At 38.5% G+C, this 21342-nt stretch overlaps 1 protein-coding gene across 1 annotated transcript; it reads left to right on the top strand.

Moving 5' to 3' along the window:
• The first annotated feature begins 561 nt into the window (after positions 1-561).
• On the top strand, positions 562-20837 carry LOC149022601 (Bifunctional inhibitor/lipid-transfer protein/seed storage 2S albumin superfamily protein). Its single transcript, XM_089147662.1, is given in 7 exon segments — positions 562-883; positions 944-2194; positions 2246-2607; positions 2609-3349; positions 3461-3605; positions 20359-20501; positions 20700-20837. Coding segments are annotated over 7 exon segments (3039 nt in total). The 5' UTR covers positions 562-624.
• The last annotated feature ends 505 nt before the right edge of the window (positions 20838-21342 follow it).

Genomic DNA, 21342 nt, shown 5'->3' with positions numbered 1-21342 from the left:
CAGCTTATCAGAGACCTCCCCCTGCTGCAGCTCCTATTGGACCGAAAGATACTACTTGCTTCCTCTGCAAGCAAGCAGGCCATTATGCTCGTTCCTGCCCCAAGAAGTCTGTGCAACCTCAAGCTCCTGTAGTGAAGAGTACTCCTGCTGCTACTTCTGCCCCCTCCCTCTGGCAGAGTGTTTAGCATATCTGGTACCGAGCAAGACCCCTGCCACGATGTTGTAACAGGTACTCTGTTAGTAGCTTCTCTTCCCGCATTTGTATTATTTGATACGGGTGCATCACATTCATTCATATCATCTACTTTTGCCTTGAGAACTAACTTGACACCTCGATGTTTATCTAGTCATTTATCTATTTGTACCCTTGTTGGGTCTGCTGTTAAACTAGATAAAGTGTTAGAAGATTGTTCTATTTTGATTTGTGGAAGAAATCTGAAGGCAAACCTTGTATTGTTTGACATGAGAGATTTTGATGTAATCTTGGGAATCGACTGGTTGACCTTCTACAATGCCGTGATCTTATGCTCCTCAAAGAAGATTCAGTTCCGTGTAGAAGAGAATTCAGTTTTCGAATTTCAAGGAGAGAAGGGAAGATTTAGCAAGAAGACCTTGTCCACTCTAATGCAAGTCCATGCCTTTTTGGGAGATGCTTCGTCTGGAAGCAAGGTCAGAGAGAAGAAGAGACTTGAAGAAGTCAGAGTTGTTAGTGAATTCCCTGATGTTTTTCCGGATGACTTGTCAGGTTTGCCTCCTGATAGGGAAGTTGAGTTTTCTATAGACTTAATTCCTGGAGCGGCTCCTGTATCCAAGGCCCCTTACAGAATGGCACCTACCGAACTCGAAGAGTTGCAAACTCAATTAAATGAACTCTTAGAGAGAGGTTTCGTGCAGCCAAGTGTGTCGCCTTGGGGAGCTCCGGTCTTGTTTGTAAAGAAGAAAGATGGTAGTATGCGTCTGTGCATTGACTACCGGGAATTGAACAAGCTGACAATCAAGAACAGATATCCTTTGCCTCGGATTGATGACCTTTTTGATCAGTTGAAGGGTGCTGCTGTCTTTTCAAAGATTGATTTGAGATCGGGATATCACCAGCTGAAGGTGAAGTCAAGTGACATCCTTAAGACAGCGTTCAGAACAAGGTACGGACATTATGAATTTAAAGTGATGCCTTTCGGCTTGACTAATGCCCCTGCCGTGTTCATGGACCTCATGAACCGAGTATTTCACGATGTACTCGATAAATTTGTAATCGTTTTCATTGATGACATCTTGATTTACTCAAAGAATGAGGAAGAGCATGCGGAGCACCTGAACTGCACGTTGCAAAGGTTGAGAGAAAAGAAACTCTATGCTAAATTTAGCAAGTGTGACTTCTGGCTCTCAAGTGTAGTATTTCTTGGCCATGTTGTTTCAGCCGAGGGTATTCGTGTTGACCCAGAGAAAGTCCAAACTGTTACTGATTGGGAAAGACCGAAGACCGTGACTGAGATAAGAAGTTTTCTTGGATTAGCAGGATACTACCGGAGATTCATTGAAAACTTTTCTAGGTTGGCTGCCCCTATGACTAAGCTAACTAGAAAAGAAGAGAAGTTTGTCTGGACCGATTCTTGTGAGAAGAACTTCGAAGAGCTGAAAGTTAGATTGACAAGCGCCCCGGTTCTGACTATACCTGATAGTTCCGGTGGATTGACGGTCTACACTGATGCTTCTAAAATCGGTTTGGGCTGCGTGTTGATGCAACACGGAAAGGTAGTGGCTTATGCCTCTCGACAACTAAAGGATTATGAGCGGAACTACCCCACTCATGACTTAGAGCTTGCAGCTGTTGTATTTGCTTTGAAAATTTGGAGACACTATCTATACGGTGAGAAGATCGCCATCTTCACGGATCATAAAAGTTTGAAATACTTCTTCACCCAGAAGGAGCTGAATATGAGACAGAGAAGATGGTTGGAGTTGGTCTCTGACTATGATTGTGACATCCAGTACCACCCGGGTAAAGCAAATGTAGTGGCGGATGCTCTTAGTAGAAAGAGTCAAAGAAAAGAGTTGGATTTAAATGTTTTGAGTCGGCCTTTGTTGTCCTCGATGGAAAGATTTGGTTTGGAAGTGGTCCCTAAGGGTTCGGATTGTATTCTCTATGCCATGACTGCAAGATCCTCCCTTAGAGATAGAATTGTTGCCTTGCAAAGTTCTGATCAAGAGTTGAAAGAGAAGATTGATAAGATTGCCTCGAATTCAGAAATGGACCCTGCTTTTAGTACATCTATGGATGGTACCTTATTGTTTAGAGGTAGACTCTGTGTGCCCGCTGTTGATGAAATCAAGAAGGAAATATTGAAAGAAGCACACCAGTCCATCTTTACAGTACACCCTGGAAGTACCAAAATGTACAAGGACTTAAGGGAACATTTTTGGTGGAATGGTTTGAAAGCAGACGTTGAAGACTTTGTTGCCAGGTGTGAAACTTGCCAACGTGTGAAAGCTGTTCGCCAACCCCCATCTGGATTACTTCAGCCCCTTCCTATTCCTAGTTGGAAGTGGGAAGATATCTCAATGGACTTTGTGACTAGCTTGCCGCGGACGAGTAAGGGAAATGACACTTGTGTGGGTGATTGTTGATAGGTTGACTAAATCAGCCCATTTCATTCCTATGAAGATCACCTACTCTTTGGATAAGCTAGCTAGACTTTATGTGGACAATGTAGTTCGTCTACACGGAGTGCCAGTGAGTATCGTTTCGGACCGTGATCCTAGGTTCACCTCAAGGTTTTGGAATGGACTGCAGAAAGCCTTGGGAACCCAATTGAATCTGAGTACAGCTCATCACCCACAGTCTGATGGACAATCTGAGCGGACAATTCATATTCTTGAAGACATGCTTAGGTCTTGTGTGGTTGACATGGGTGGAAATTGGGATGAACACCTAGCCTTAGTCGAGTTTGCCTATAACAACAGTTATCAAGCAACAATAGGCATGGCTCCGTTTAAGGCTTTGTATGGTAACACTTGTAGAACGCCCTTGTATTGGACTGAGACTGGTGAAAGAAAAGTCTTAGGTCCAGAGATGATTGAAGCTACCAGTGATATGGTTGACATGATTCGGGAAAGGATCAAGTCTGCTCAATCTAGACAGAAGTCGTATGCCGACAAGAGAAGAACCGACTTAGAATTTCCAATTGGAGAGAAAGTCTTCCTTAAAGTATCACCTATGAAAGGGGTGACGAGATTCAATGTGAAAGGAAAGCTTAGTCCCCGCTTCATTGGACCTTTTGAGATTTTGGAAAGGGTTGGACCTGTAGCATACCGCTTGGCCTTGCCTCCGTCACTTGCTGGAGTTCACAATGTGTTCCATGTTTCAATGCTTCGGAAATACCTAGAAAACCCGGAGCACATACTACAGCAAGCACCCGAAGGACTTAGTGCCGATCTTTCTTACGATGAAGGACCAGCCGAGATCCTAGATAGAAAGGACAAGCAGTTGCGGAATCGCACCATCCCTCTGGTGAAGATTCGATGGAAAAACCATACCCCTGAAGAAGCTTCATGGGAGAAAGAAGAAGACATGAAGGAGAAGTTTCCTCATCTTTTTGGAAGCACAGGTACGCTTTCAATTTCGAGGACGAAATTCTTTTAAGGGGGGGGAGAATGTAATATCCAGCCCTATTCTAACCTTGACCCACGACCCGGATCCTTTGTTGTATTCAGGTCCGAGGACCCGAAGCGGTGGAAGAAGAGATTTATGGACCATTCTGATTGATGATCATGATTCGGAGACCGAGCCCATGGACATTGACAATGATACCCCTTGCTTAAATGCATTGTCAGTGTTTAAGGAAAGTCTGCGCATCGGAGAAGATTAATATGGTTGATGTACCAAATGACCTCCTGTGCACAATCCGAAGGTATTCCCCGAAACTAGACTTCTTGATTGAATTGTGGAAGAAAACCTCACTCAATTTGACCTTGTATAGCCTTTCAAATCCCTACTTGAAGTTGCTGTTCTAAACCTGAGTTTTCTGCTGAAAATATTTTGGTCGATCCTTTTGGTCGATACCATCGACCAGGACCATCGACCAAAATATCCCCGATCTGCCAAGTTAATGATTCCATGGAATATTCCTTTTCTATTTAATGTGACCTCGAGCCTTGAGCCTTTTGCAATCATTTTTCTCACTTGGGAACGTGGGGAGAGCTTCCCAAAGCAGCTCCTTGGTTAGTGTGAAGGGTATCTCATCAAAGACACTTAGTTTATCATTGATTCTTGTCTTCATCTTCCACACTAAGGTATGACTCCTCATTCCACTCTCTACCCTACCATTTTCTACTCTTTTCTATTGTCATCTTGCTGATGAGACATTTGGAATGGTGCTGCAACCTTGCAACCACCACTCCAAGTGCCTACTCATGCTCAATCCATGATTCCCTTAGCCATTCATTGATGCTATGCTTATATCTCATGCCTAGCATATGTATTCCATGATTTACCTATTAACATCATACCATTTGATATCAAACTGAGCTATAGAGTGTATTATGTTCATGTTTAACATTGCCATATGATTCCAATCGAATTTCTATTAGTTCCTCTAGCTATTGCATGCTATTCCTCATCAATGCAATCAATTCCAACTCATGCCATGATGTTTATCACTTGAACTTGATAGCTCAAATTGGGGCTTTTTAATTAGACCATTGGATTGGGTTAATTCCTTGATTTATAGTGTCCTACTACTGTTGTTAAGTATGCCTCCAAGTTTCAGATTGATCCGAACACCGGAAGACTCATTTCGGACCAAAATCCCCAAAATCCACTATTCTGCCCGAGGACAATTTTGGTCGATCCTTTTGGTCGATACCATCGACCAAGACCATCGACCAAAGTTGTTGCTGACAGCAACCTTGGTGAGTTTTGACCCAAATGACATCCGATCTTCCCGACTTCTTTTCTAACTTATTATTGATGTTTGTTTAGGGCCTTAACAATTCTATTGGACTATTCTTGGTATTCTCAATTCATCATCAACTCATCCAAGGTAAGGATGGTTATATCCATAAACATATAAGTCATCAAATATTGAACTGTGCTTTATTTAAAGAATGAAATCCCTAAATTTCCTTTCAATCATTATGAGACTGTTACATATGTGTTAGAACAGTAGCATTTAAATCTTTATACTTTTGTTGTGTTACTTTATCATTTTGATTTGCTTATGATTATAATGATTCGTTTCAATATCATGATTTGATTACTATTGTGAATATGCATTGGATGCATGAGAAATGATGAGATTTGATGTGTGATTGCTTACGTATGACTTGGGATTTGGGGGTGTCCTACTGACACTTCTGTCTTTGGGCATCGGAGGGAATAGTATGGGATGTTCTCCGATGGTGCCTATCGACACTCTCCCGAGTTATTGGATGACATACATAGGATTGTCTAGTTGTGTGGCTAGGTTCATCCTTGTCGTGTCAGACCCGAATCGGAAGGGCATTGAGACCGAACAACCCATGGTAGTGTATGGTTGGATGGGCGCTCTAGGCCGTAGCCAATCCGGTAGGGGACATAAACCATGCTACGGATACCTAAAAGGGGCCATTTATTGGTAGAGTTGCATATGGATAGACTTGGGCTCACGGGCGCTCAAGACCGGTAACCAATCCGTGAGAGGACGTGAGAGCTTCCCGTTTACTATATGTGGATGACCAATAGGGTTGATGAGTCCGAAATCCGGGATTTCGCTGACTCTAGTGTGAAGGATACCGGAAAGGATCGCCGGGGGCGAGGAATGGACGTATCTGAATCTGACTTGACCGGCTGAGTAGATGATTTGCATTGGGCTAGGCTTTACTGTGACATGCGCCAGTACTTGACCAAATGATGATGTGAGAGAGTGGTGACCGATCCCCTTACCACGGCTTTTTGATGACTTTACCGATCTTCCCCGGGCATTCCCAAGATATGGAAATGGGAGAGTGACTGACGACCCAGAGAAGTACGGTGCTATGACTTAAAGCATGTCTACCCTAGAGACCAGCATTCATAGAGTTAGGCTCATATCTGCATCATATGTTCCATATCACATTGCATTACTATATGTTCTGAATGTGTATGATTTCTAATTATGGAATAACTTCCTTGCTGAGTTCTTCGAACTCATTCCTTTTTGTGCAAATGTTTTAGATTACATTCCAGGTATCGAAGATTACAATGGCACCTCCTATGAGGGGGACTATGATTCCACATACTACCCTCCGGGTAGTGGCGTCGGTGAGGATCCGTATATTGGAGCCGAGGAGGATTACTATCCGCACCAGGGTTAGCCCCACAGTTGTGCGGGAGTGGCAGCGTTGGGTTTACTTCATCCGTACGGTTGAGGAGACTACCATTAGTATAGAAGAAACCCTAGCATAGTGCCCCATTCCCCTGGTGTATTTGTGGAACCTTGGATATTGTACTTAACTTGTCTTTGAATTATTCTGGTGACACTTGGATATGTAACTAACTTGATTTACTTCTTTTCCGCTGCTCTGAGAGGGTGGCTACCACACCTTCTCACCATTTATGATTTTGATCACACTTTATTATTATCTATATTCCGCACTTTGATTTAGTTAATCTTATCTTATTCATGATACTTAGTATTAACTGTTTTTACCATTGGTTTTTATTTTTTTTGTTTTTGTTTGGGGGGGGTGGGGGGGGGGGGGGCGGGGGGTTGATCGTCGGGGGGGGGGGGCCCCCCCCGGGTAACCCAAAGGGGGGGGGGGGGGGGGGGGGGGGGTGACAATAATTTATTAATTTTAAAAAACTATACTACTAATAAGAAAAAAATATTTATTTTTAATAAAAAAAAAAAAAAAAAAAAAAAAAAAAAAAAAAAAAATAAATAAAAATAAAAAAAAATAAAAAATATTGAATTGACCACCCACACTGGTAATTCACCTTGGTGCTTGAGAATAGCAAGCAAGATGAGCCTATGGTTTTGTAAAGCTTTTAGGGGTTTTCAAACCAGTGAGGGGCGCTTTAGTAAGGACTAAGATGAGACCTCTTTGGTCGAACATGGAGACACCACATTTCCATGTTACCTGAATTGAAGCCAAACATGAATCTTTTACAATTGGTTGCTGGACAATTAGTTGTAAAAGGATTAGGTTAGACGCTTTAGGTAGCAACTGAGCCAATATTTGTATGGCATTTTTTTCTTTTGTGAAATGCCCATTTCAGTGGTAGTTACCCCATAGCATGCATGTTGGTTGCATGTGGTACAATTGACCGATGATGTGAGTGATAGAATGGATCACTGCTTCATCATTGTGTAAGCCATCAGAATCACATTTAGTTGATCCTACTTGTACCCTTCACCTTAGACTATACGATGAAGAGGACATGCACTAATGCTACTTTAGCTTGTTCCTTGGGATCAAGGATGATGCGGTCTCGCAGGACAAGACTTGGAATGCAGTTGGGGATAATCCAAATGGCACGAGTGCTTTGGGAAAAAAATTTGTTCTATACCCTACAGTGATGTGACTCATTGCCCGAGCGACTTGTCATATGACAAAGTCATGAGTACAACATATGAGATTGGTTCACTACTCATTTTGAGGGATCAAAAGTGTGGAACTGGGTATAGTTGAATTGTTTAGGGTAAAATGAGATAATTTTAAGTGATGTGCTATGTTGGTCAAATGGACACTTGATATAGCACTCCTGCCCTAGATATATCTCTTTAGGTCACAGGTTCCATTTCCACATTGAAAGGATTTGAGTTGATGAGAGAATTTATTTGTATAGTTCTACCACCTTGGTGACTACTCCTCTAAGTGATTGGGTCTAAGAACTCTAATATTGTTTTCCCTCGCTTAGTTGATTCTAAGTGAAACTCTAATTAAGGAATTGAGAAAATATTATAAATAGAGGGATGGAATATGAAACTAACTATTGAGAAAATACGTATACTCTTCTTTTTTCTCTCTGTGACTTCTTTTTGAAAGAAGATAATCCTGAACCTCCATCACTATGGTTCGCCGATTTGGAAGCATGGAAATAACCTGAAGGAGTACAATCAAGTGAACGGGAAAGCAAAGGAACGAGAACGAAAAGAGGCATCTTCTATGTCTAGATCCATTGCATTCAAGATCTTTGAGGTATAGGATCTTCAACCTATCTTCGCACTAATTTTAAGTAACAATACAAAATTCAAAAACGAAAATCTTCTACAAGAAGAGAGTTGTGCGAGCACTAGCTAGACAAATGAAAAAAGGCATAAATATTTCTTCCGACGAAATAGAGAAAGCACGAGACATGCGAGGACAAGAAATAACTTGGTTATAAAAGATGGTGTCATTTAAGTTTTGGTTCATGAACATGATAAATAATTGGAATTATAATTCCATGATTCGTGTACATGGCCTTGGATTGTGCTTGCTTTCTTTAATAACTTCCCTTTTGGATTCATGAGATCTCCTTCTCCTCATAGGTACTTCGTATATGTTTTGTAATTAACTTAGTTTTGAGACTACAACACAATATATATCATATGTTATTGAGGTTTAGTATTGGGTTTAACATGGGAGTTCATATAGAGTCAAGTCTTGTCTAATTCCATTAGTTGTCTTGGAAAAAAAATCCAAGATGAAATGAATAAACACAAGCAACAAAAGAGGTCAGTACAATGATGATAATTGTTGCATTCGGTTGTGACTCGACCGCCAAATCAGCTACAAGTAATGGGCCGACCTTGCTTGATTGGAGGCCATCTCTGATGATCGAGTTAGTACTTCACACGAATAGAAGACTCCGATGGCAAAGCCTTGATTATAGAGAATAGTATGAGTGAATTGAGTTACCTTCTTCCAATTTAGGTGTGGTGTTAGTCTAACCTAAGTGATGGATTGGATTGTCTAGCCACTTTTTCTATTGTCTGATCTTCACTATAGATAGGCCTCTACTGAATTACGAAGTCTAGTTACGCAATGTGCAGGGAAACTTCTCCCAATTCTCTACAGCTTGGGCTTTTATCCGAGCCAATTCTAGAAGGCTCTGTGGTGTGATCTTAGGTATCGGATGAGCATAATTTTGTCTCTATTCGATAGCGATTGAGGGATGGTCAATTTTTTATAAACCGTTATCTTGTTGAACCTGGTTGGGGGATCCAGGCATAACATTAATGAAATGAAGAAAGAGCATTCTTAATCAAATTCTATTTCTTTGGTTTCCTACTAAGTGAAAGATGTACATAATAATTAGTACTCAACAGAACCAACCATGACAGTCATATGTTATGAGTTTTATTCTTTGGTAAACTAGTGGTCTATTGAGGACGAGCAAGAACCGTGGCTGAGCAAAGCTCTAATAGCCATGCACCAAAACAGATTAGTGATCTATTGAGGAAGAGGAAAGACCATCGCTGAGCAAAGCTCTAATAGCCATGCACCAAAACAGACTAGCGATCTATCGAGGACGAGGAAGGACCATCGCTGAGCAAAGCTCTAATAGCCATGCACCGAAACAGTTTGATGTATGTTTATGTATTAAAACATACAATGGGATGTCCTTCAAGATAATTACTGATACCTCTTTCCTATACTTTTTGAAGGTACTAACATAATCTTGTACTTTGCTTGAAATTTATTGATGCATACGATTGTTAATCTTTTCCAATTAACTGATGGTGTGATATCTTTGTATTTTTCAAAAGCCCCAAAATATCCATGAGATTTGATTTTACTTATTCATCTCACTTGGATTTGACTTTTTGAGATCCAAAATTGCAAGGGCAGACTTGGTATTTCATATGTTTTTTTTGGGATAATTACTGTTGCCCCCCTTGTACTTTGATTTTATTACTACTTTATCCCCTGTATTTTTTAAAATTACTATTTCAACCTTTAACTTTGTCAACAATTACTAATGCCCGCCTACCGTTAAGCTTCGTCAGTTTACTGATGATGTGGCGTCTATATATTTTTTCAAAATCCCAAAAATAACCCTGCAATTATCTTTTTAATTATTTGCTCTTTTTTCAAGTTATAATACTACCCTTAAGCAAAAAAATTAACTTTAATTTCACTTTTCTTTTTTAAAAAGAAACCACCAAATAAAGGAAAGATGTGATTTTTTTTCTCTAAAAATAAATCACCAAATAAAGGAAAGATGTAATTAAATAGAAACTAAAATATTAAAAAATATCAAATTTAATTCAAAGCTGAAAATTGAAAATCACCTAATATATGTTGACCATTATGTATGTTACCAAATTTTCTATCAATTAGATCTTATATGCTAATTTGTTTGTAAAACTTCTATCATTGTGATTATGAAAAATTTAAGTGGAATGTGAAAGTTTCAACAATCATAAGTATGTGGTCCCACCAAATCCAAAATTAATTCTAAAATACGATTTTAAGGATATAATTGACATGCAATATAGTTTCTATAAATGAGGGTAATGCCATATTTTTTACTTCTTAATTTTAATGGCAAAATAGACATTTCATATTTGATGTTAACAGCCACTTAACACCTTTAGAAGTGAGGGGGGCAATAGTAATTTCACAAAGAAGGGGTTTGATTAGTAATAAAACCAAAGTATAAGGGGGCAATAGTAATTATCCCTTTTTTTTTTACTTCTGAATAAGAGTAATATCGTCTTTAAGCATCATAATTTTAGCTAAGCGCCAAGTAGACATTATACATTTAACTTTAACAGCCTCTTAACATCATTAGAAGTGAGGGAAGAAATAATAATTTTATAAAGAGCAAGGTTCCATTAGCTATTAAGTTAAAGTACAAGGGTTGTGATTTAACTATTTCTATTTCCTATATTTTTGGTGAAGAACTTTTATAGATAGTATCCAAGCACAACATATGGTAATGTTCCAAAAGATGAAAAAAAATTAGGTTGGAGTCCCTTAATTATTTTGAGCCTAAACTTCGGTTGGGTCCCTATAGTGGCAAATATTATGTTTGGGTCCAGCTTAAATTTACAGCATTACAAGGGTGCTAGCGTCAGAGATGAAATGACCATAATACCCTCACTAAATTAAAAGAAATGAAATTACAATTTTACCTCATAACCTATTCTCAAAAACTATATAGGTTGGTGAAGGGATTTCCCTTTTATCCATTTTCTTTCTTTACCCTGCCAGAAATCACCCCCCACTGGCCCCATTGTTGGAAGCCACCCACCACCCAAAAGGGGGAAAAAAAGGAATGCCTCCATTGGCCCTGCAGCGAATCCCTTGGTCAATCTAGTTACTGATCGATTTGGTCAGTCTAGTTAAGATCGCACCACCTGCTATTCTTGTTTATTTTTTGAGAAAAAAGAGAGAACAGAAAGAAACCCTAGATTTGTAGAAGATAAGCATGAAGAATGCATGAGAAGAATTAAATCTATACGTGTCATTTTCCTTATTATTGCAAACCATTGATAGTTTTCTTTGGAGAAAAATTCTCTCTTCACTTTAGAAATCCTTGTACCCTTTTCTTCCTTCTTTATTTTTCTCTCCCTTTATTATTCTATAGAATTCGTTTCACATCTGATCAAGATACAGAGAAAGCAAAAAGAAGGTTATTATTATTTTATTTTTTAAAATTTTTTGAAATATTGTCATTCTTATTTTAATCTTGTATTTTACCCATGAACTCTAACCGATGGAAATTAAAAAAAGAATGAAGGAGAAGAGAAGGTGTGCTTAACCTCAAGATGGGCACTGTCATTCTATTTTCTTTTTGGGAGTGGTGGTATTCAGTAGTGGGGGATGATTACTTGCAGGCAAAAGAAGATGGGTGAAAGGGGAATCTCTTCACCCACATGTATCATTTTTTAGGTTTTGAAAATAGACTACTGGGAGGGGTCAAATTTGTAATTTTAGTTTTGGGGTTCAACTATGAAAATGGGATGTAAATTGAGGGGCATTTGAGACATTTTAACCTATAAGGGTAATTTGTCATACTATGAGTGTAGATGTTTTGAGGTCAAAAGCATACTTATATTAGGTTGAGGCGAGTAAAGAAACTATCAAAAGGAAAGGACATGGAGACTGCCACCATACAAGATTTCAAGAACAATTCAAGGCTCCCTTAGCAAGGAAGTCAACATAGATGTTCGAAGACTTGTTAACAAAGCAGACTTGAATGAAATCAAAAGCAGTAAATTAAGTTTTAACACCATCAATATACTGTAACTGTCCCAATCAAGATTGCTAGGCTGCCCATTAAGAGCCAAAACCATAGAATGACAATCTCATATAATCCTAAGCCTATGTAGACCAAGTTGAATAGCCATAAGACTGCATCTCGTATGGCTAACCATATCTAACATGGCTGCTGAGAGTCCACTGCCTTTGATGGAGCTGGATCTAGATAGAATATTTGCAACACTAAAGACCCAACCTGAGTTTAATCACATAACAAGGGACTCCATTGTAAATTTTTCAAAGACTAATTATGGAAATCTTAGGGATATTGGAATCAATGATTTTCTGTGAGTTGACGAGTAAAACAGACCAAGTAATTAGCATCTAAAAGGCTAAAAATGATGTAATGCTGTCTAGACAAAATCTAATCATTTTATATATTTAAACAAAAGAATGCCCACTACAAAATTTTGTTTTGGATCTGAGATTCATTCATGCCATATGCGTATCTCAACTATATAATCAAGATATGATATAGTATAGTATGACTTTATGAGAATTTAAAATAAATCTAGTTTTAATGATTTTTTAATTTCTAATTAAAAAAGAGAGTAAAATTGCCAACTTCAAATTAATGGCATTCACGAACAAGAAATTAAATATTATGTTCAAATATAAAAACAAATGGATAAATTTGACCACATAAAATCTAAATTCCTTATTATAGATAGATTTTTCAAAGTAAATAATTGCCACAAAGTAAATGGGTTGAAACCTTATTTGTAGTAATTACCGTCTTTAGAGGTTGGAAATAGGATCATTGTGTCCAATAAAATATATATAATTAATATGTACTATATATAATATAGTTTTATATTTTTCTTTCTCAAGGAGTTGATTCGTAATAACCATACCCAATATATGTTATTGTTAGGTTTTTTATTAAAATCTATATTATCTATATATTAAGTTTCAAAATTAGTTTTTGCATTTCTTTTATTTAATTGTTTTGTTTGTGTGTGGGACCATGAGGTAAGGGTGGTAATGAGGCACCATGAGTAAAGGAGGCCCTTCATGACCTTGGTTAAAGGAGGTCCTTCATGACTTTGGTTATGAGGCTCTTCATGACATTGGTCATGGGTCTTAAAGGTCTTGATCATGGTGATGAGGTGGGCTAACTTGAATGGTGGAATTACTCAAATTCTAACTCTTGACCTTTATTTCTCATTTCAACTTCATGGCCATTCATGGCCATTACCATGAGTGGGGGTTAAGGTCTTTGAATGGGTTAAAGCCTATTCATTCCAAAGAAGTGAATATGAGAGTTACTTCCCCAAGTAGTGGGGAGGTTAGGTCAAGGGGGTTTATTCACATTAGTGGAGGAGGGACAAACCATTGATTCTCCACTAATGGAGAATTGATTCTCCCCTTGTGAGGAGGTGTGGTTGGGCCTATATAAACCCAACCCTTCCTTGCATATTTGGTGTGCTATTGTGACTCTCCTCACTCACATTATTTGTTCTACAAAGTTCATTTCTTTCTTGAGTTGTCTAAGTGTTGTGCTCTAGCTTTTGGCTCCTTTAAGGGACTAGAAGAACTACCTCATCCTCTAGTTGGAGGTTGCTTTATCTTGGAGGTGGTGGTGCGAAGAACCCTTGGTAGTAGGGTGCATCAATTACCTTAAAGACAGCATCAAGGTGTGACTCAACCTCATCAATCAGTGGTTCGTTCGGTTGCTACTTCAAGCTCTTCAAATTTGCTAAAGACGATCTTCATCTCTCAATTGTATTGCGATTTCATCTTTGTATGTTTGAAGAATTTGTAATACAATTACCTCAACAAGTTTAAGGTAATTCAATTGGAAGATCCAATGGCAAGTCTTGGAGATGGCGACTTCAACAAAGACGGAGACAACAACACTGAGGTTGTTGATGGAATTAACACCGGAGGAGATCCTTCAAACAATACCGTTGAAGGTAATGTCAACAAACAAGGTGACGACACTTTCGTTGCCATAGATGGTATGAGATATCCATTCCTTGCTACTCATGATTCAATCCCCACTAATGTAATTCCAACGAGTGTGAGATCTTATCCCGGATTTGGGTAAGATGAGGATTGTCCACTGAGTTCGACAAAATCGAACAGTTTGGAGGTCAAAACTTCAAAAGGTGGAGGCAAATGTTGCTATTTGCCTTAGCCCAAATTGGGGTGGCATTTGCCTTGGTGAACCCATGCGAGAAAAAGTATTGATCTTGTTAAGGAGGGCAAAAGGGTGGCTTGGATTCAAGTGGACTACCAATGCAAGAATCGAATTCTGAATGCATTATCTAATGACTTATACCATGTGTATAGTTCATTAGAATATGCTTATTCGATTTGGGATGCTTTGGTTAAAAAGTATTCTCTTGAAGATGCTGGTTCAAAGAAATACTTGGTGGCTAGCTTTCTAAATTTTACTATGAAAGATAGTGACACAATATCAACCCAAATTGATTTATTTCAAATTGTGGTTGGGAAGCTAGCAAAAGAGAAAATGGTCTTACCTGAAGAATTTGTAACCAGTGCCTTGATTGAGAAACTTCCACCTTCATGGAATGCTTTCAAGATGTCTATGAAACATAAGAAGACAGGATTGACCTTAGACCAGTTGGTTGTAAGGATCAAGATTGAAGAAAGGAACCGGTTCAAAGACAAAGGTGAAAAAGACCTTGGAGAAAGTCGCCTAAAAGCGAACTTGGTGGAAACCAACAAGCAAAACAAGAAGAGGAAAAGTTATCAAGAATATGATGAGTCTTCTAAGAAGAAGAAACTGACTTGTTTTGTTTGTGGAAAGGTTGGCCATTTTAAGAAACATTGTAGGTTCAAGAAGAAAAAAGTTGAAAAGGTGAACCTAGTTGAAGATGATGTGTTTGTAGCTATGATCACAGAAAACAATTTGGTTGAAAAACCAAAGGATTGGGTGTTGGATAGCGGTGCTACAAGACATATCTGTGGTGATCTCAAGATGTTTTCCTCCTATTCCATGGGCTCAAATGATGAAAAGGTATTTATGGGAAACTCCCAAAGTGCCCCTGTTATGGGAAAAGGTAAGGTGACATTGAAACTTCCTTCGGGAAAAACTATTGTTCTCACCAATGTTCTCCATTAGCCGGATATTAGGCGAAATTTAATTTCAATTCCTTTGCTTACTAAAGTAGGAATGAAGTTGGCTTTTGAAAGTGATAAGGCAATTATCACTAAAAACAATGTATTTGTGGGAAAGGGATATCTTAGTGAGGGATTGTTTGTACTTAGTATTTCCAATGTTGTAATTGAAAAGGCTAGTACCTCTTCTGCTTACTTTGTTGTTTCGTCTAATTCTTTTGATTTGTGGCATGGTAGGTTAGGTCATAGTAGTGTAAAATATATCATCAAACTATGCAAGTTAGGGATGATCACCAAAAAGGTGAAATCTCCCAAGGACAAGTGTAAAACTTGTGTGGAGGCTAAGTTAACCAAAATGCCTCACAAGACTATGGATAGAAAGAGTGATCTCTTGGAATTGATCCATAGTGACTTAAGTGACTATAAGTCATATGAGTCAAGGGGAGGAAACAATTATGTTATCACCTTTATAGATGATTATTCTAGATATACCATGATTTATTTGCTCAAATCAAAGGATGAGGCCGGAAAGGCATTTATATCTTACAAAATGGAAGTTGAAAATCAACTTGGCAAGAAGATTAAAAGACTTAGAACAGATAGAGGGACTGAGTATTTTAATCTTGATAAGTTTTGTGAGGAAAATGGAATTATCCATGAAACGACCGCTCCTTACCAACCGGAATCAAATGGGGTAGCGGAAAGGAAAAATAGATCTCTTAAAGAGATGATGAACTCCATGTTGTTGAGTTCTAATGTACCACTTGATATGTGGGGGGAAGCCATGTTGACTTCATGTTATCTATTAAATAGAATCCCACATAACAAGACCGGTATGGTTCCATTTGAAAAATGGTTTGGTAGAAAACCAAGTATAAAACATTTACGTGTTTGGGGCTGTATGGCCAAGGTGTTATTACCGGATTCCAAGAAAAGGAAACTAGGTCCCAAAACATGTGATTGTGTGTTCTTGGGGTATGCGATAAATAGCACGGCATACCGATTCATGGTAATTAAATCCATGGATGATGTTATTGAACCAAATAGCATCATAGAATCAAGGGACGTTGAGTTCTTTGAAAGAATTTTCCCCTTTAACTCCGCCTTACCTATAAGTAAGGAGAGCCAATTGATCAATGGGGAGTTGGATCCAATTGAAGAGAATATCAATCAATTGGGTATTAGTGATGGAAATCAATCAAGAACAAGCAAACGACTCAAAAGACCCAAATATAAGGATGATGAGTGGCTTGTTTACTTGGTAGATAAGGATCCTCTTAATTATAAAGAGGCTATCACATCATTAGATGCCATCTTTTGGAAGGAGGCAATCAAGAGTGAACTTGATTCAATCTTGGCGAATAATACTTGGGAATTGGTAGATTTACCAATTGGCTCTAAAACTTTGGAGACCAAGTGGATATTTCGAAAGAAGTTAAAAAGTGATGGGTCCCTTGATCGTTTCAAGGCTAGACTTGTTGTCAAGGGATTTAGGCAAAAACCAAACATCGATTATTTTGACACATTTGCCCCTGTGTCAAGAATTGCCTCAATAAGAGTTATGTTGGCAATTGCGTCAATACATAACTTGATCATCCATCAAATGGATGTAAAAACTGCTTTTCTAAATGGTGATTTAGAAGAGGAAATTTACATAAAACAACCAGAAGGTTGTATTGTAAAAGGACAAGAGCAAAAAGTTTGCAAGCTTCGAAAATCCTTATATGGATTGAAGCAAGCGCCTAAGCAATGGCATGAAAAATTAGACAAGGCTCTAATTTCAAATGGCTTTATCATCAACAATGTCGAAAGGTGCTTATATAGCAAGTTTCACGGTGGTAAAGGCGTATTTATTCTATTATACGTAGATGATATGTTGATAATGGGGACGAGCTTGGCAATAGTGAATCAAACTAAGCATATTTTGATGTCTAATTTTGACACAAAAGACTTAGGGGAAGCTGATATGATTCTTGGGATCAAGATCATCAAGCAAGGGAATTGTATTTCACTATCTCAAGCTCGTTATGTGGAAAACATACTTACAAAGTATGGCTACCATGAACTTTCAGCAGTCAAAACACCTTTTGAGGTGGGATGTCATTTGAAAAGGAACTTAGGTGAACCAATTGAACCGAGAAAAGGTATGCACAAATCATTGGTTCAGTTTCATATCTTATGAATTGTACACGTCCGGATATTGCTCTTGCGGTAGGAAAGTTGAGTCAACATACTCAAAATCCAAGTAAAGAGCATTGGAGTGCAATTGATAGATTACTAAGGTACCTAAAAGGTACTATAGACTATAGTTTACACTATAGTGGTAAACCAACAGTTTTAGAAGGGTATTGCGATGCTAATTGGATTTCGGATACAAACGAATCCTTAGCCAGTAGTGGGTATGTGTTTACACTAGCAGGCGGTGCAATATCTTGGAAGTCCACAAAGCAATCATGTGGAACAGGCTCTACCATGGAAGCTGAGTTCATAGCCTTAGAGAAGGCCGGAACAGAAGCCAAATGGCTTAGAAGTTTAATGGCGGATATACCATTGTGGGAAAAACCGACGCCATCGGTATCACTACATTGTGATAACCAAGCGGCTATTCACTTAGCCAAGAATAAGGTGTACAATGGTAAAAGGAGGCATATACGCTTTAGACACAATCTTGTGCGACAGTACATAGATGAAGGAATGATAGCTATCGATTATGTGAAGTCAGAAAGGAATCAAGCTGACATGTTCACAAAGGCTATGTCTGTCAAAAACTTGTGTATTGCATCTACAGGAATGGGGTTAATGCCTTATCCTCGGGTCACATGATGGATACCCTACCTATGTGAAGAGGCTAAATACCTGAATTAGGTTCAAGGGGTACAAACGAAGTCATGGGAAGACCGGTTCAGTACTATCATTTATAATTATTCCATTCTAGGGTGTAGATGAAGGTAATAGTACTACCACAAGGGTAAGGTTGAGCGAAGCTCTTAATTAGTCTAATCCCAAGGAATGTGGGGGTGTGTTAGTTGTGGTGCACATCAGAGACTAACCTAAGTGGGTGTAGGTGGTTTGGCCGCCACTAATGAGAACTTATAGGCGAGTGCTCTAAACATTCATGAATCCAAGATAAGAGACATGGCCGGTTCAAAAGTCCAATGTGTAGTGTAAAAGGTAGCTCCAAAAGTCGACCTTTAGGACATGGATGATGGGGCGGTCAGCTACACTAATGAGGAAAGGTTCAAGGAGTCTGGCTCTACCCGTACTTTGTAGCGCGACTCATTAGACCTAGTGTAGGTTCAAGTCCGAAAGACACCTACAACGATGTGTCCTTTAGTGTCTAATAAAGTCACAACACGAGTCCTTTTTTGCAATTTTGAAACTTGTGGGGGATTGTTAGGTTTTTTATTAAAATCTATATTATCTATATATTAAGTTTCAAAATTAGTTTTTGCATTTCTTTTATTTAATTGTTTTGTTTGTGTGTGGGACCATGAGGTAAGGGTGGTAATGAGGCACCATGAGTAAAGGAGGCCCTTCATGACCTTGGTTAAAGGAGGTCCTTCATGACTTTGGTTATGAGGCTCTTCATGACATTGGTCATGGGTCTTAAAGGTCTTGATCATGGTGATGAGGTGGGCTAACTTGAATGGTGGAATTACTCAAATTCTAACTCTTGACCTTTATTTCTCATTTCAACTTCATGACCATTCATGGCCATTACCATGAGTGGGGGTTAAGGTCTTTGAATGGGTTAAAGCCTATTCATTCCAAAGAAGTGAATATGAGAGTTACTTCCCCAAGTAGTGGGGAGGTTAGGTCAAGGGGGTTTATTCACATTAGTGGAGGAGGGACAAACCATTGATTCTCCATTAGTGGAGAATTGATTCTCCCCTTGTGAGGAGGTGTGGTTTGGGCCTATATAAACCCAACCCTTCCTTGCATATTTGGTGTGCTATTGTGACTCTCCTCACTCACATTATTTGTTCTACAAAGTTCATTTCTTTCTTGAGTTGTCTAAGTGTTGTGCTCTAGCTTTTGGCTCCTTTAAGGGACTAGAAGAACTACCTCATCCTCTAGTTGGAGGTTGCTTTATCTTGGAGGTGGTGGTGCGAAAAACTTTTGGTAGTAGGGTGCATCAATTACCTTAAAGACAGCATCAAGGTGTGACTCAACCTCATCAATCAGTGGTTTGTTCGGTTGCTACTTCAAGCTCTTCAAATTTGCTAAAGACGATCTTCATCTCTCAATTGTATTGCGATTTCATCTTTGTATGTTTGAAGAATTTGTAATACAATTACCTCAAAAGATAAACATTTCCATGGGAAGGGGGGGGGGGGGGGGGGGCTGGTGTTTTTTTTTTTTTTTAATGGGGAAAAAAAGGGGGAAAATAATTTTTTAATTATAAAAAAATGGGTATGTTATTAAACTAAAATAAATTTTTTTTTTTTTGTTGGTGGGGTGGAAAAAAAATATAAAAAAAAGGGGGTAATTTTATTTTTATTTTTTTTTTTTATTTTTTTTTTTTTTTTTTTTTTTTTTTTTTTTGGTTTTGTGGGGGGGGGGGGGTGTTTGGTGGGTGGGGGGGTGGGGGGGGGCGCAAAGTTGGGTTGTTTTTTTTTTTTTTTTTTTTTTTTTATTTTTTCCACCATTGACAATTTAAGAGAAATTTGCAAGACAGGTGTATCTAAGTGTATCTTTAGAGAGAAAATCTACACGATGGCATGAGGTGTATGTGAATAGGAACCGCTTGCTTTTTAAGGAGGATCCTCAAATCCTCTACCCACATGAGAGAGAGAGAGAGAGAGAGAGAGAGAGAGAGAGAGAGAGAGAGAGAGAGAGAGAGAGAGAGAGAGAGAGAGAGAGAGAGAGAGAGAGAGAGAGAGAGAGAGAGAGAGAGAGAGAGAGAGAGAGAGAGAGAGAGAGGAGGAGGAGGAGGAGCTATGAGTAATCGTTCTTTGACCTGTGTAGCCTTTGTGATCGTTGTAATTTTAATTTCCGGCGACTGGGTGTTTGGGCAATTTTGCTCCGATGATTATAAGAGTATAATGATGCAATGTTTAGGTTATATTGAGAAAGGAGGCCCTAAAACTCCACCATCAGGTGAATGCTGCAATGTTATAAAGAGAACTCATGATATCCCATGTGTTTGTAATGTCATTAGTCTTGTTAAGGATGTAGAGCGAAAGATCAGCCGGGAGAAGATGGTCTATGTTGTCGGTTTCTGTGGCAAAACTATCCCACCTCAGATGAAATGTGGAAGTAAGACTATTCTACCATTCTCTCGCTTTCTTTTAGATTGCAGCCCTATTTTATTTTATTTTTTTATTCCTTTAATTCGAAAGCTTTGATATAAAAAATACTTTTGATCTCATTATGTTTTTATTATTTTATTCTAATTACAGGTTAAATCATTCCTAGCATCAGATGGAAAGGAGATGCTTGCAATTCCCAGGTGTGTTACAACTAGTTATGCATCAGATGGAAAGGATATGCTTGAAGGTTTCAGGCGTGTTACAACTTACAACTTGTTATTAAAATAAATATACCTAATGTTTTTTTAACTTTATGAAATGTTTAACTCCAAATGACTTTTGGTTTCTAATAATAAAATCAGAGGCATTTCCAGTTCGAGTTATTAATTAAAAAAATTCTTGACCAACAACATTTTCAAGGAGTAGCTTTATGATTATTGAAATATAGAGCTGGGCTTCAATACCCCTAGTCCCAAGTAGATTCAAACTCTTGACTTCATACTATGAAATGTTGGCAAGGTTCAAAATATGCTTGTCAACTTGAGTATCATATCGGTCAAGTGATTTTAGAAGAAATATTGTCTTCTCTTAGTAGCCAACATATATGGACGCAATCAAATTTGGACCCTTTAAGAAAAAAGAGAGACATATAAAGATGTATTGTATCGGTTATATCGAATATGGATACATATCTGTTGATATCGTATTGTATGGCAGATACTTTAGAACTTGAGTGCTAGTCTTTTTCAATTGAGCCAACCCTATGGGGTTGTGATTGAAGTTGATTTTTGTA

This window comes from Hakea prostrata, chromosome 3 (assembly GCF_041222555.1).
Source record: "Hakea prostrata isolate BN-2017 chromosome 3, UWA_Hpros_2, whole genome shotgun sequence".
Taxonomy (NCBI): domain Eukaryota; kingdom Viridiplantae; phylum Streptophyta; class Magnoliopsida; order Proteales; family Proteaceae; genus Hakea; species Hakea prostrata.
The sequence above is the reverse complement of the archived record's forward strand: the minus strand, read 5'-3'. Positions and strand labels throughout refer to the sequence as shown.